Below are 16,917 nucleotides of genomic sequence, written 5' to 3'. Positions count from 1 at the left end.
GTGTGAGAATTTGAAAGGACCGCATGGCAAATAAAAGGACTTAAAAGGCCTTTTGGCGAAAATTCAATATAAAAGGACTTAAAAGGACCTTGCAAGGACCTGGGAACCCTGTGATTACTGTCATCTGACCCTTCAGAAATACTGCAGCCCACTCCGGGTTTCTAGTCTGGCGCTACGAAGATGGTGTATTCCTAAAATTGTCCTGAATACAATCACTATTATGTCTGTTACAGAGACACTTCTTGGAATATTTGAATTTTTGTGAAGCTTCGTCTGCTCTTAAGTGGACAACCGTGTAAACTGACAGTGTCTTCTGACTATTTCATCACGCCTTACAAAACGAAAGAAATTTTGAATGGAAGAACACCAGCTCATGTTTGCTCAAACTTTCCAGGATGTTTAGCACCACAACTGAATGACGCTTACTCGACTAAGTAGTAATGCAATGAAATAATCAAATATTTAACACACACACACATATCACTACCCTCTGCTTTATATATATATGTAAGATGGAAGTCACACCATGGAGTCAAGCTCACTCACTGCTGACGGCTAGCACAGTCCGGAGGTTTCCAAAGTTTCCTGAAGGAGTTCCCCAAGGATCTCAGCAAGCCATCATCACCAGGATGTCGACAACGGGAGTCAGCGAGTCAGCGGCCCTATTCTGGGGCTCGCACCCTGATCAAAATCGAGGCAGGGGCAAAACAGATGATTTTCCGGCGACAAAAACGGTTGAGGGGAGGGGATAATTGACTAGTGGCAGCGACGGAGGCCCGGCCCCTTCACGCCTCCCCCTGCCATCCCCGCCCTCGCGCTTCTGCCTCCGTAAATGAGATTATGATGATGCCAAACAACATTTGCTCTAACGTCCTCGTTCCTGACGGCGTGCCAGCCTGCAGACGTGCGCTGCCTCGCTCACGAGTACACAGGAGGGGATAGCGGGGCACTTTTTTCTGTAAGTTCATAGAAATCGAGTGCAAGGTCTCTCTCCGGAGGATGAGATTAAGGATAAAGGCGTAGACTGAGGAGAAGTTGGTCTAAATGCTGCGAACCCTCTAACTTGTGTGTTGCTGTTATCTCTTGCCCCCTTTACCAAATCTTCAGGTCAGACTCCACAGAAACAGAAAAAAAACACTGAAATTGTACTCGCATGATGTGTTTGCATACCTGTTTTAATGTGTTCACATGTGTATGTGTTTGTGTCGGGTGGGCAATGAAAATGTTGCTCTGGTTAGACATGCAAAATTTTTCTTTCAAGAACTTTGTTCTATAAACCATCGACTGAGTCCACTAGGTATGATAATTTATAAGCACCAACAATTCGCTTCTACGCAATTACTGTACCGCGATGACTTCCCACCTACCCACAACGGTTTCTGTTTGCACTTTCTTCTCACACAATCCCTCCCTCTATCATACACATACAAAGCGCGCGCGACAGAGAGAAGGAGAGTTGAAATGTTTTCAAAGATTAACACGACTTTGGCAAATCACGGATCCAGATTAGTATCCTGAGCAGCTACAGAATTTATTAGAACGAGATAACAGTACGCGCGAAAGACAAAAAAAAAAAAAAATCCCGGAGAAAGCGAGAAAGCAAGAGTGAGAGAAAGCGAGAAGTGAGCACGTGCACGAGCGCGCCGCCACCTCCCGATTGACATTCATCACGTGCTCGCACCTCTCGAGTGTGGGAGGCAAATTTGCTGCGGACTGGCTCCTCCGCGCGCCGTGATTCCTCTAATGAGATTGTCGCACGATTAAAGTGTCTGCGGCAAATTGCAGTCAAGGGAAAAACTTCCATCTCCAGGCCTCCCAAAGCACGAAATGGCCGGCGTTTCCGTACAACCCACGCCTCGTGCTTTCCGTGCCTCGATCACGACTTGAGTGGCCACCACCCTTCTTCCTAAAGAAAAGATGCGCTTAAAAAGAAAAAAAAAAGTTCTGTTTTTCACAATTTTCCCTCATGTACCACCACCCATGAGCACTCTGCTCTCCCACCCCCACAAAGACGTCGAATAAATAATGAAAAGAGAAAAGTTTGGGGCGGGAAAAATGCAGAATAGAAAACAAGCAATAAATAAATAACCGTTTCAGATCATAAATAAAATCTTTTGAGATTATAAATAAATAATCTTTTGAGATTACTTTTAAATATCAACATGTTGGACCTTTCTGATCCATCTCCCACTCACCCCCACCGCCCTCTTTTTCTGGCAATTAGAGAGTGTTCTTCCTTGCACTTTCCACTGGCACCCATTCGACAGTAGCGCCAGGTATCCAGCACCCGCCCTCCTTCCCTTGGCACTCATCTCCACCTTCTGCCTGGCTACCACCCGACTGCCATTGTGGCCTCAAGAGGCTGCGTCCCGTCCATTCTGCGGAGGCTTTGAGCAAGCGATACGGGTGTCGGTTGTCGTGGGCCCTCATGGGGGATGAGAATCGCTGTCAGGTTGGACAACACCGAACGCTCCTCGCATGATTGAGCCTCGGCTGACGAGGAGTGTGGCATGGCGCACTTTGCGTGGCAGTAAGTAGCCGCCGAGAAGTCGGGACACGAACTGCGACACACCGCACACACACACACACGCACACACAGATCTTATCACTTATTCTAGTTTACAGCAGGTTTCCAATGGGAAGCTGCTATGATCGGAGGGAAATGGGACGATTTTTCTGCCCATTGCTGACCACCACAGTCCGCTCTTACACATACTTCTTACAGAAGATCTTATAAATAAAGCAGAGTGCGGCATTGTATAGCTAGTATTGAATGAGGCAGCGTATATGATGGTCGGGCAACAGGATTAAAGGAAAATAGTTTAGTCTTTACGGCTACAGGAGTAGGGCAAGCCTAGTAAAGTAAAATTTTGACTCTATTTACAGATGAGAATATTTTCTGACAGTCAACAGGAAGTAGTGGTCCAGCTGATAAATCCAAGCCTCGTCAATGGCAGCAGGACTCCCTGACGGGGAAAGGAGTGGAGGGGGGGAGTGTTTGAGACAAAAGACCAGGTGACAGTAGCAAGACTTGACTAGCACTCGACGCACATGGGTCCCAGCCTGGCATCGTCTACTCCTCCCACCCATACACCCATCCAACCCTGCGCGAACCCTGAACCAACATGGACAGATGCGTCGCCGACGGAGCAGGAGGGCCTGGACCACCCCTCCTTCCCTAGCCCCCCCCAAAGAGGCCCCGGTCCGGACCTGGCCTTCGGAGCCTCTCAGCTCGGCCGCTCTCATCCATCACCCGGCGCTGCAGCAAGGGATAAACGTCACATCCGGCGTTCGGCTGCAAAGCCTTCAGACGCCGCGGCTCGACAGACAAGCGCCAAGCGCCACCGAGGGCCAACCACAACACAACGTTGTCCACCTCGACCAGGTAAAAGCCCAGTCCACGGAAGGCGGTTTTCGAGACCAACGATAAGATAGTCTAGCAGAGGTTTTAGGGAAAGGGAAGTGGGGAGGCCGTAGATCGCATGAGAATGTTACAACTAAACACCGGCATTTGTTCATGCCTTTGTCAAAATGCATACGAAGACGCGTGTCCATTCTCTTTCTTTTCAGCTACAGATGTTCAAACACATTTTCTTTGATCGATTGAATTATTTTAATATGTATATGGATCTCCTCCTCTAGCATACATACGCGAGTAGGTGCAGTCATTATGTCTGGGAGTTAGTTCATGCGGCGCCTTCAACAAGGTGTAACACCGCCTCTCCAGCCCTTAGAAGGTTATTGCTCTTTACCTTCGTCTTTTAAGGCTACGAAGCTGTCTTGCCTACCACTCTCGACAAGAACTTTCATTAGAAAATAAAAAAAACCGAGTCACATCTTCTCGACAGAACAAAAGACCCGAAGACAAGTCTGCGAAACAAATGAAACCTGGGCAAAGTCGCGGCCGCAAGGATTCCGGAGATTTGTCTGGCGGGAGCGAGATGCCGCGCGTCACAAGTGCCGCGCCGCGGCCTGCAGAGAAAGAGAAAGTAATAATAATTGGACACGGCCAGCTTGACAGGCGACGAACTCGAGCAGCGCGCACAGACGTAGTCGACTAGCAGGACGTAGCCGCGCGACTTATTACGAACCTCGTCTCGCGCCTGCGCATCACTTTTCAAAACCCTCGGCCTCGCTTTCGAGCGAAGGGCAAGAGCAGCGGGTGTCACAAAAGGGAGCGGAAACCCAGGGCAGTTTCACCTCGGTCTTCTTTCAAGGGCGATTCGGCGATATTGCCGCCTTTTCCCTTTTTCCCCCTCCCCTTGCCGATCGCCGGTCTCCAAACTGCCACCCTGCCCAGTTTCTAATTTACTCGGGGCCCAACGCGCGAGTTGTCGTCCGCTCCCAACAAATGACTGCTCCCTCCTCCAAAAACAATGGCCGCCGCACTTGAGCAGACGAGCACTCGGCCCGGCGGCCTCTCCTTGTCCAAGGGACGACGATTGGATACCTACAGTAGCCGTGGTACTAATGAACTTCTTTTCACTGTCTTAGACACTGACGGCCCTCCAAGAACCACTTGTGCCGAGAAAAGCACAGCTAATTTAGTTTTGGAGAGCCTTCCCGGAACTCGGGCTCGCCCGCTCCTCTGTCACCGTTCCCTTGTTACGTCGATAGAAGTGACAGTTATTTTTCTGCCCGTTACCCTCATACATCTTTTCCCAGCGAGCCCTCTGGCCTGTAATATAATTTCTCTTTTTAATTGCACCCTCATTGTTTTTTTCTTTCATTTTTAGTTGTTTTTTTCTTTGAAGGGAAAAGGATGGTGGGAAGACGGTAATGGAAGAGAGACTTACAGATGCGTCAGGAGCCCTTGCTGGTTCAGATTAGACGCCTCTATCAACAATAAAAAAAGAAACCCCCAAAAAATCTGTCTTCGTCTTCCTTCTGCATAATGGACTCAAAACACTCTTTGTATCTTACATAATGACATATGAAAGGGGAACTTGTACAGATTGTGGGAAAACTCAATGGTCATGCTGATAAAAATGTCATTTTCAAATGTCTGTGAATTATTTTTTAATACTGAGAAAACTCCTAGCATGAACATATTTAACACGACACAACAAATAATAAAACGGATCACTACAAAGTTAACACCATTGAACAATGAACAAAGTCGTTCCCTTCCCTTCGAGTCGACACCAAATTTTGTTCTTACCAAAAGGAAAATGTAAACTTTAAGACACCCCCCACCTAAATAAAATTGCTCAAGGAATTGTTTCCACCACGTGATCATTTGATTATACTCATGCTGGCTGATACGATTTTCACAACGTCTGGAATCAGTAAAAAAAATAAACACCTTCATAAACACATCAACTTTTGATGAGGTTACGTCCCAATAAACCAGCTGACAGACAAAACTACCTTTAATGCACATAAGCTACCGAATATCACAGCTTAGTCTAGCCTACCTTCTACTTATATCAGCCATTAGAGTGACAAAATCATCTAACACAGCCTATAAAAAGGTGGTGAATGGCGTGTCATTTTTTTATATACTGAACTGACAAATTCAAACTGTAGAATTTGAATTTCTGAAATCTATCGCTCCACCGGCGGAGCTATGCAGATGCTGTGACACTACACTGCTTATGTCGTCTGCTTTCCTCTTTCATTTTAGCAAAAACAATCAGAAAAATATCGAGAAACAAAAATCAGCCAGTTCATTAAAAGCACACAGCTCCACGCCCCACTCCGCATTTCCCTGTGAACATTGAATTGTACCCGCTCCCCTCAACCCACGACGCTCTGATGTTTCTATAAGAAAGTTCTGCGGGACAAATTATGGTGATAGTAAAGGAAAGGAGGAATATTTTATTTCGTTACTTGTGTGCTAGGCTTCCAGACAAGAAATATTGCACAAATATAGACAGAGAGAAAGAGAGGGGCCGACAAGAGTCTGAAGGAAGGAGGCAGAAGGCAAAAAGTAGTAATTGTTTCTTTGTGCTTTACATCGTGCAAGCAGCTAAAGAGAAGTAGGGAGGGAATAAGAGTGACAATGTGGAAGTTAGAAAGAAAAGAGAGGGACATATCCGATTGTATTCCACCAAACTAGTGTAGTCATCGTGGAGTCGCTCACTCACACTGACGTCACAGATAACATGTCGACAACCGTTCACCTCCGGCTCATACAGGGAACTAACCCTAAAGTTCTTCCGGCAAGATTCGCGGCGGGACTTCCTGTGGTGACACTTTAAAAAAAACCTCCATTGTTGGGCGTCATTTACCCGTAATTCGCATACACACTAGGGTACATGCCACCTAGACAGCCCTGCTGTTTGCAGGTGTCACCTCATGTGCAAACAACGAACACTGAGCGAGAAGAGTCAGGGTGGCACTGCAAGCGTCGGCAACTGAAGGGGAAACAGTTCCTGAAGACCCCGCACCGTCCCATCCCTACAGCTATGAGCCAGCCTATCTGAACACAGATCAGTTTGTCTGCTGCAGTATATGGAGAATAACTGTATGAAGAAGGGAATCGACAGCTGTCGTCACTCTGAGAAAATCTGAATATGGCAAAAACTCACAGTTAACACGTACACAGCTAAATTAACCTTTTTCCTTCACCGAGGCATTTTTTAGGTTAAACACCTGATTGGTTCACAAGCCCCTGACTCTGGAAGACATTTACTTCTGGCCTATAGGACACTGCCCACAACATTTTTCCCTATCCATTTTTTCCGCCCATCGACCGCTGTCGGTACACAGCCCAGAGGCACCTAGTCTTGCTACACCAGCTGAAGATGGCGTCTCTGGGTTACGTTTCGACCCCGATCGTTCCCGCTTCGTATCATGTGAAATTTGTCAGCAACGTTCACCATGCAAACTGAAACAAAAAAAAAAAAAAACAGCTTCGCAAGGAACCGCCCAGTCTCAGGCACATTCGCCAATACCAACGAGGTAACAGCAGTAGAACGCTTCTGTCAACATGATGCGTGAGCAGTGCTCACAGAATACTAACCGTTCTGAACTCTCCCTCTCTCTTGCAGGCAGGAATTCAGGAAGAAATGTGAGGGGAGAAGGGAGCAAATTCATTACGAAGTGAGACAGCGTGAGGAGGAAAGGGGGTGCCGAAAAGCCAATTAAGCCCCGTCCACACACATGGAGAGGCCACGGAGTTGTCCAATAATAACAGATCGCATCATCTTGCTGCGACAGGGAGGTAATTAGAGCGGGGTATCCCACCCCGTCTGGAGGAGGCAACCTACAGGCTCTTCACGCCCTCCGAGGCGATCACTTTGACAGGCCCGATTGCCAGGCGTGGCGCAGAACACTCCACCGGTGCGGCCTGCTTCACTCCCAATGAGCCCCCAATACGCGCCAGTCACTTTCTCTGCCCGTCCGCTAAAAAACAGCACAAAACAGACCCCCTCCGCGCCTCCCATCAATTCATACCTTTATGCTGGCCAATCGTTCTTACATACCACATATTGCCTCCACACACTTTCAATTTCTTCACTTCGCCCATCCAACCCTCCCCACCTTTTTACCGGAATAAGAACTAGTGCCGGACGGTTTCCCCTCCACGTTTGCTGTAGCCCAGACAAGCTTATTACGAATCGTTGGCAAGTTAGGCACTCAATCAGCCTCGGAAAATGTACATTAGCCCCCGCAGATTGCTGGGAGAAGTCATCAGGGCCCTGCTACTGTGACTCCGATAATGGTTCTGGCTGGTCACCTCAAACATTGTCTTTAGGCACCTGAGCTTTGGGTGCATGTCCCGTCAAACGTTCGAACTAGATGTCAAAAGACCAAAGGCTGCTTGGCTTATTCTCTCTACAGCCACTCCCAGCTCTAGTTTGGGCTAAATATTCCCATTCGAGAGAAAGGGAGAGAATGAGAGGGACAAAAGAAAGAACCCCCAGTAAAATTATTTTTAAAAATCCCTAATCGGTTCTGACACAACTAAAAACTGGCCTCATCTTAATCCCCAAATCTAGGATAACAATTTTTCTACGTCTCTAAAAACCAAACTCTAGCAGCCGACTGCCTTATCTCTCTGCCACCTGTGTACTTGTTGCGGCTGACTTATACTTGCCAGAAAACTGCGGACAATACTGCGGTTCTTGTCTGTGTCAGAGGTCTTTCTGTCATTGTGCGGTGGGACTGTCCAATACTTCAAGAGGTCAAAGTTATACCACAATTCTTGCTTAAAGGGCTGCAGTGTGCATGCCCTAAACAGGAAACTGACTGCTACTTTGAAAAGATTATGGTGATGATAGCAGTTATTATGATAGGTTCTTCATGCACAAATGCTGTTTTCTAAGTGCTCAAAAATTTTTTAAAATATGGCTTAAACAATTTTTTCAACACAAACCATGACTGCTAAACAATCTCCATCTTGACTATTCTAGTGATGACCAAAGGACCCGTCCGATACATGGAATAAGGGAGGCTATTCTTAGCAGCGAATCAGGCAGGAATTCTGAACTGGTAATTTGTGGCCCTTTCTTTTCTAACTAGGACTCACTTAAGATATATGTTTACCCACATACACTACAGCAAGCAGAACCAAGACTCACTTAAGACACGGGCAGGCGCGAATGAAGGCATCATGCTTTGTGATGACATCACAAATCCCTGACCCTGCATTCCAGCAGTGTTCCTGTACAGCAAAACTTGAGATTCACCACACAGCTGCCACAATCTTAATGCAGGTAATTAAAACAAGACAGCATACTTAATTTTAAAAAGGATTATAAATTTAAGCAGTGTTAACTTTAAAACTAAAATTTTTTATTTATAAAACAGAAAAAAAACAACAACATCAGATTAACCATTTACTTACCTGATCATTCTCACAGCTGCTGTAACATCCTTATCATGGCGATACCCACTGCCTGGGGTGAAGCCCAGCTGTGGACGGTACCGTTGGTTGGGGTTATTCTGATTGAAGTCTTCAGGCTTGAGGGTCTTAGGGGGAAGTCTGTAACAAAATGATTCTCAGATAAAAATAGCAAACATAAAACATACCAAATAGATTTTAGAGAACACCCAGATGAAACAATATTGTAAAAAAGAAAAATAAGTCTTGAGTGTTAACACCTTTGATGTTTGCCTTTTGTGTATATATATGTGTGTGTGTGTTGATCTGCATGCACCTGAGAATGTGTGTATACAAAGAATTACTTAAGTATAAAGACAGGTAAAGATCTACCCTCAACTGTATGCACACAAGCATGGACACACACACACAAATTTTTTCATGAGTGAGAATGTGTCATTTCTTAAATAATGAAACCCTCAACAAAACAAAGACAAAGAAAACTTTGTGACACTTACATTGCCCCTGCCAACAGCGTTGCTTTAAACAAGAAACCAACTTCAAACTGAAGATCTTGAAACTGCACACTGTACAGAGAGTTGAACATTAACATTCACAGACATTGCTTCATACAGAATTGTAACAAATAATCATCAACTAATTTTTAAACATTTAATGCTAGAAGCATCCGACACCTTTTCAACAGCACTCACCATATAGTCCTATTCTTGTGAAGATCAGGCAACGCATCTAGCGGAGATAAAACGGTGCTGAAAAATACCAAGTAGACTAAGAGGTCATCTACTAGCAGAGATAAAACAAAGCTGAAACTTAACAAGTAAGAATTTTAAAGAGATCATTAACCTATCACCTACTACACAGCTGATCACTCTTTATACCACCTGATCTTGACTAAAGTGATATTTCATCATAATTTTAGAGCAGTTTGTGAACACTGTACTCACCCATCAGTCTCCACACGATATGGGTCACACCACACTTTGCCAGCCATCCCTTGAGTATATTTTGTGTTTATCAACACACCCTGTCATTAACACAAGCATGAAAAACAAAACATTAACAGGCAACATCATCCATGTATGTTCCTGCCACCAATAGAAACACAGACTAAGACATTTTATAAAGGTAATTCAAAAGACTTTTTTTGTCAAAAATCTATTATTGTCAGCATATGTGACATACTTGTCCAATTTACAATCATTCTGAAGTAAAAGGCTAAGGCATTAATGGGCGGTGGATTGTTTAGACAAACTACTTCCAAAGTATAGGTTGTAAATAATATCATGGACTTGTTTAAAGTTCAGTAATTCCGTTTCTTTCTTTATTAAATTTTACTTTTTATATATAAGCCAATCTGCAGATCAGATTATAGAATTTTTTTTAAAGCTTAGGAAGAGGATTATTCATACCTAGGAATAAACTAGTGTCATCAGCATATAATCTGATATTTGACTGCTATCAGTAATAATATCATTAATATAAAAAAATGAGGGCCCAACACAAAGCCCTGAGTGACACCTGCAGGCACTCTATTGTTGACTTTTCACCCATGAATAGTATGGCTTGAAAGCAGTCTGTTAAGTAGCTACTTTAACAATTTGCCTAGAATACTAGCAGCTTCCTAGATAGAAGCCTTTTTACCAAATGGCGTGGAAACATAAAAAAATCTTTGCAGTAATTTTTTCATTATAAAAAGGAGACTAGATCATTATAAATTGAAGTTGAAAAAAAATTAGTCACTCTGAATAAAATCTGACTGGACCAGTGAAATACTATTCTCGGTCTAAAAAAGTGTAAATCTGGGAGTAAAGCAAACATTGTCATGTTTATGTAGCTGAATATTAATCAAGTCCAAGCTTGTTTAAAGGACAGACATACCAAAAAAAATGCACTTTTTATAAATTATATAAATCTCTTTTAATCTTATCAGTTATAATCATGTTCATAATAATGATAACAATGATGAATGATTAAATGAAACCTACAAACCAAATGAAGTGACTTGTGATAAAAGACGTAAACAGATGATGATGTGTAAACAGATGATGATGTAGAAGGATTACCATAATTCAAAATAAAAATTGTCAGCAACTGCCTCAGAATTATGAGATGTTTACTGTTTATGGACATTGTAAGAAACAGATGCTACCTGTTCTTTGTCTTGTGGTCCTCCTCCTTCATAAAGCCCCTCTAAGAAAGCATAGGCTGGGTTATTCACAGATAGAAACAGACGATCAGCTCCCCAGATGTTGCGTTTTTCTGCAAAAGAATTTAAGCCAGTGGATACAAAGAACAGTCTATATGTACCAGTGGCTTGTGACTTACAGTCAAAAAGAATGCATTCCAGAATGATCTTGTGCTGTTCAAAAATTTGCAAAATGTGAAAACAATTTTTAATGATAATCACAATGGTCACAGTTGGCAGCTTTTGCCTTTTTTTGATTTTTTCTGGGAACTATCACTCAGTTTATTTCTCCATATTCACTGTTGATTCATCATGGTCATTTTGAATAAGCAATTCAAAATTTTTTGTTCCATTGAGTTTTCAGCCCCCTTTAAATAATTTGGACCTCCTGCACTTTTACTTTGATGCTTTAACACAGGGTGGGGAAGTGGATAGCCCAGTGGTTAGAGTGCTGGCATCCAAACTGACGTCCATGCTGGTTCGATACAATGTGCACAACTCTGATAATGGAATAGTGGAAAAAACAATACATCAAAAATGTTTGTAAGAGATGTGTCACAAAATCATCAGATGAAAGAAGAATGAAGGGAAACTCACTTTCTTCATTTGTGAGGTCTGGATAGACTTGTTCCAAAGCAGCATGCAAGCGTTTCTCATCCACAAATGGAAGTAAAGCCACACCTTGCCAGGCATACTTCTTGCCATTTAAATCCACCTTAAAATTTACTGGGTAGAAGTCTATGATGGGTGAGTTCTGCAAAAGATTTTACTGGAGTTACCAAACCTGTATCATTTATATTTACATGCTTCTTTCCAAAATGAAATGAAAATGCTTCCTGATAGCAAATTTATGCTATTCTTCATTTACCATAACCATCAGTGGTAAAGTATTTCAACTATATGCCATCAGCAATTAATTAACAACTGACCATATTACACTGTTTCTTTATAATCTGCACCTGTTGCTGGTTTGTGCTCACAAAAGATTATGTCTTCATGGCTACAGCTCAATATGCCAGAGCTGTTGATATTCTACATGATGAGTAAGTACCATAACTCTCTCCCTGCACATCTCTTTGTACCATTTGTCCAATTGAAGAGGTTTGGTCTCTGCTTATTTTCTCTGTTCTTTTGTAGATTTATACCACAGTTGGAATTAATGCACTATTTGTTAGTCCCTTAAAAGTAGTTGCTTCCTTGAATACACTTACTGGGTCACACATAAGGGTCTGCCATGATGGAGGAATATGCTTTTTGCTAGCAGCAGGGAACACTCCCATGAGCTGCTCAAGTGGCCGAAACTGCAGAAAGAATGAGCACTAAATTACAGATTGGTGAACAACCCTATTACATGTTGACAAAATAAGTGATAACATATATGTAAAGTGCAAGTGACAATACTTCTCTCTCTCCCATGTATGCCAGTTTCAGTGGAAGCGATGTCCCTTCACTTTACCAGCTTCAGGGGACTGAGTCTCCAGATTTCTTTAGATTTTGACATTTGTCTGAGGTTATTTGAATGAATCCATCATTTGACCTGTTGTGATCCTGGTGATGTGCTGGACTGTGTTTCTTGATTGTGACATTCTGTTTCACTTCTACGGCTTTAACTAATCCACTTTTTTCTTTAATGACACCATTTTCATCTCAAGTCTAGTTTCTTGTTTGTGCACGTCACCAGACAGAGATGAACCTTATGCAACATGGCAAAACTGCATGATGACAAGAGGCAGCAAAAACTGTCTACAGCTTGTTTGACTTGCAGAAGTTTATCCTGAGCATTCTTGATCTGTTCTTTCTAATAACTACCCAGATGGAATAAACAAGTGCAGGTCTAAACTCTAAATTTTGGACAGTAAAATGTGTAACCAGGCTGCATAGGCAACTCTGGTTCTCCATTTTCTTCTGTCTACAGGATTTCTTTTCCACGTGCATTTTTTTTTCTATGCGTTTATTTTGATTTCATAGACTTAATAAATAATGGAGTACTGTGTTTGATTGCAATACAATTTTCCCCTGTACCACACTTTAATTCCCTTTTCTTTCCTGTTATCTTCTTCCGTTTCTCCTTATCATGATTATTATTACTTGTAAAGAGTCATGAGCTTGCTTATAAGGCAGGGATATGGTGTTATATAAATCTCATTACTCATATCCATATGTGTGTGTGCCTGTGTGCACCTATTCCTGCAGTGCAGCCACATGGACACACTTCCATACACTCCCATATATATATATAAAGATGCATAAAATTTAGAAAACAAATATGGCCCACCGGCTTTGTGTTTCTCTCAAAGTCATTTGGCAGATCTCCGATGTTCACAAAATCTGATGCAAAGGGAGCATAATGGTAGGGATAATACCATTTCCATGAAGCACAACCCTGAAAAAAAGAAAACCCAACGAAGCCATTAATAGGAGAAATCAGTAACACATGGCCTTTACCCAGCAAGTTCTGAATACATTATAATTGAATTAAGGATTAATAGTCTGCCCAGTCTTGCATAAAGCAATACTTTTTGTTCTTCAAACATGGTGAAAAAAGTTGGTTCTTCATGGTATTTACTCAGTTAATAGCTTACCTGATAATAGTACCGTAGAACCCAGCACAAACCTCTTACATAGTGGTTCGCCTGCCAGCAAAACAAACACTAATGTAAAACAAATATTAAATCATACCAAAATAATCAATTACATGAGAAAACTGTATTATAAATCCTTTTTTTTTTCCAAGACTTACCAGATGACATGACCATAGGAGATAATAGGCTACATTTGCTCTTTAATCATCAAAAGTTGACTCCCTGACAGTGAGCTAGCACACGCCTGGCGTGCGGAGTCTCTTCTGGTCAGGTCATCTGGTGAAGTCAAAGAAGAATAAATAAAATATGGTGTATGTGATAGTTAAGTGATTTTTTTTTCTGCTCTGCTTATGGCTGGGAAAGTCCACCAATGACAGGACTCTACCATGGCTTTAAGACCTATTAACAGTAAAAGTTTAGAAACAAATTATTATATATTTTTCAAAAACTAGTTTCTCCTTATAGTTCTGTTCTAAACAATCAGAGATGATATTACAAATAAATATCATCTCTGATTGTTGATGACTAGCAGTAACAGATCACCATCTTCAACTCCTTATTTGTGCACAGTTAAATAGAGTAAAACATGGAAACACGTCTCGATTAAAAAACAAAAACTCCTTACCACATTGTGTCTAAAAGCAATATCATTGCTGTCAATATCAAACTTTTGTGAATAGTAACGGTCTTTCCATCCATCTTCCCAAAGCCTGTAACAGTAGCATAACAACAGTGGATATAAAAGCTCAAACTATTACATCAGAAGGATCTGAGGAAATGCAACTAAATTTACCCAAGGAAGTTCAGGCTTTTAAAATGTTTTTAAAGCCACAAAACCAGTGTATTTTCTATTACAACTTGTGTAAGAGATGTGTCAGTAGAAGGCACGCAAGGATGATGACAATGATCCCAAAGTCAAAGATTTGGTTGTGGTGGTGACAATGACCATGCAAAAGCAATGTTGATAATGAAAATAAGGCAGAAAAACTTTTCCCATACTCTATGTACGCATGTGTTCATGAGTTTGTTTGGTGTGTGCGCCATGAATTACTGTAGCAAGAATGGGTGCTTTATAAATACCTGAATTATTATTATAAATTATGATAAATAAAACTTTTTCCTTTTAATAAAAGCCCTTTTCCCATGATTCTCACCTAACATCATCAGGTGGCTCTTCATCCGATTCCTCATCCTTGCCTTTGCCTCCTGTTTGTTGCATCACCTGCTTCAGCTCTTCAGCAGCACTCATGTTGGCCTGGTCGCGGGATGATGAAGACATCTGCTGCACTCTCATGTCATACGCCTGGCGCCTCATGTTCTGGACTGGAAAACCACCGCGGCCAATGGGCTAGGGATTTTTTTAAACAAAGAAACAAAATTACTGCCAAAGCATTATATTAAACGAGTCTTGCTTACAATTATAACTCTTATTAAAGAATAGCAAATTTAGAGAGGTTCATAAGTAAGCCTGTCTTAGTGGGAACATACCATAGGTCCCAAAAGTCCAGGCTGGTTTTGATATCGCTGCTGCTGTTGCTGAAATAAATTTAACAGAAATTTTTTAAGCATGTTGCCCAATTCTTTCTAAATAATTGTAAATGTGACAAGAAAAAAAGCACAAATCCACTTTTTGTAAGAGCATTTAAAGATCGTTAGGTGATCTATACACCAGGGCTGATTATCACAGCTCCCTTCCATCCGCTATGTCACTAAATGAACATTAGAATTTTTACCTATTGCACATAGCACTAATTAGAGTGTACCTCTGAAAACTGTCACTAAGTGGTTGAGCGTGAGAGAAGCTGTGTAGGTGACAGGGTGACTGTGTTGTTATTGTAATTTATTACTTATGGGAGCTACCAAAAGAGCAAAGTTTCTATATCTGTTGTGGACAGAATAAGATAATTAAGATGTATGGTACTGTATTTTAATCACTAGAAATGACGTAGATTTCTTTTCAACAGATTACCAGCATTTCTAACATTAGAAAAACTATAAGAAAGTATCACCAAGAAGCTACAAAAACATAAAGATGATGCTTACCCTTCTTTCTCTTTCCTTCCTAGCTTTATTTCTCTTCTTAAAATTCACCTAGAAACATAATTTGCTAACATGACAGATCAGAAACATTAAGCATTTTCTGTAATCCAGGGAACATAGACATCATGTTTGTGACATCAAAACCTGTGAAATATACCATTAACAACCTAGTTAACTTTAGGGGGGATTTTTTTGTTAATTTTTATGAAAACTATTATCTTAATATAAGCATTTTCATGGTCAGCAAATATTCCCAAGTTAAAAGTCTTTTTAAAAGGTTTGTGAACAATTTTCCTTTTTAACTGCTTTTATTTACATCAAACACAAAAAAATAATAATAAATGAAATACAGTGTTCTGACTCTCATACCTCATCTTCTCGACGTTTCTTGAAAATCTCATCTTCCACATGACCCAGCTCTGGTTTAAAATAAGGAATTTAAAAATCATAATTTTTTTGAAAACTCCGATACATCTATTTTAAACATCTACACTTAAAGTGTGGAAATTTTAGAAACAATTACTATGCTTTACTTCTCTGATATGGTACAATGATACCTGCATCACTGTAAATACCTTAATATCTAGAAAAACTGTTTAAATAAAAACAGTAATACCTGACATTACTAGCTGCACACGTTCAAGGGCTACAACTCCACTATCGGTCAAATATCCCTGCAATATAAAAAGCAAGAATGCACTAACAAATAAAGCAAAATTTCACCAACCAAATAACAATCACTTTCAATCTTTTTTACAAAACAAAACTATTTTTAGATTAGATATCTTTAAATGTAATGAGGTAACTACTAATACTGTGAACAAATCTCAGCACACCACAAAAACTGTTCTTTATCTTAAATGACAAATATAAAGAAAATAAAACTGCAGTAACTGAAAGATAGTGATTATAGCAATTTAGACTGAAGACTTATTTTTCCTAAACAAAAAGACCTGCCAAAACTTACTCCAGTTTTATAGACGGCATTTTTGTACAGTTTGACAAGCCTGTCAATTGCTCCTTCCCTGCAAAAGAACAAAGATACATATAACTGCATAGAAAATTCACCCTGGACATTTGTGGCTATTTATATAATAAGCTTTTCTAAAATAATTTCAATTGGCACATGCACAAGCACCCACACATAAAAATATATCAACAGGGAGAGCACAAACTTCACAATAACAAAGAACAGTATAAAATATAACAGTTTTCAATGCATTTTCCTATAACTCAAGTTCCACATAAACAAAAAAGAATGTACTTTTGAACTTTATTTTATGCACATAGAGTATCTGTAAAAAGTGCCTTTATTAGAG

At 41.1% G+C, this 16,917-nt stretch overlaps 1 protein-coding gene across 1 annotated transcript in view; it reads right to left on the bottom strand.

The window, feature by feature from the left end:
* The window catches only part of LOC112569973 (5'-3' exoribonuclease 2-like), a 40,000-nt gene that overhangs the window by 16,132 nt on the left and 6,951 nt on the right, over window positions 1-16,917 (bottom strand). Inside the window, exons 13-29 of the mRNA XM_025248102.1 lie at window positions 16,566-16,623; window positions 16,215-16,272; window positions 15,968-16,017; window positions 15,602-15,649; window positions 15,047-15,094; window positions 14,713-14,906; window positions 14,184-14,268; window positions 13,559-13,609; window positions 13,252-13,359; window positions 12,188-12,277; window positions 11,574-11,730; window positions 10,941-11,050; window positions 9,736-9,815; window positions 9,484-9,540; window positions 9,289-9,357; window positions 8,795-8,932; window positions 8,529-8,611 (exon numbers count right to left, since the gene is read on the bottom strand). Coding sequence (XP_025103887.1) covers window positions 8,529-8,611; window positions 8,795-8,932; window positions 9,289-9,357; window positions 9,484-9,540; window positions 9,736-9,815; window positions 10,941-11,050; window positions 11,574-11,730; window positions 12,188-12,277; window positions 13,252-13,359; window positions 13,559-13,609; window positions 14,184-14,268; window positions 14,713-14,906; window positions 15,047-15,094; window positions 15,602-15,649; window positions 15,968-16,017; window positions 16,215-16,272; window positions 16,566-16,623 — 1,484 coding nt within the window. The remainder of the gene's footprint in view (window positions 1-8,528; window positions 8,612-8,794; window positions 8,933-9,288; window positions 9,358-9,483; window positions 9,541-9,735; window positions 9,816-10,940; window positions 11,051-11,573; window positions 11,731-12,187; window positions 12,278-13,251; window positions 13,360-13,558; window positions 13,610-14,183; window positions 14,269-14,712; window positions 14,907-15,046; window positions 15,095-15,601; window positions 15,650-15,967; window positions 16,018-16,214; window positions 16,273-16,565; window positions 16,624-16,917) is intronic.

Source organism: Pomacea canaliculata, linkage group LG8 (genome assembly GCF_003073045.1).
Source record: "Pomacea canaliculata isolate SZHN2017 linkage group LG8, ASM307304v1, whole genome shotgun sequence".
NCBI classification, from domain to species: Eukaryota; Metazoa; Mollusca; class Gastropoda; order Architaenioglossa; family Ampullariidae; genus Pomacea; species Pomacea canaliculata.
Note: the sequence above shows the minus strand (reverse complement) of the source record. Positions and strands in the feature narration are given on the sequence as shown.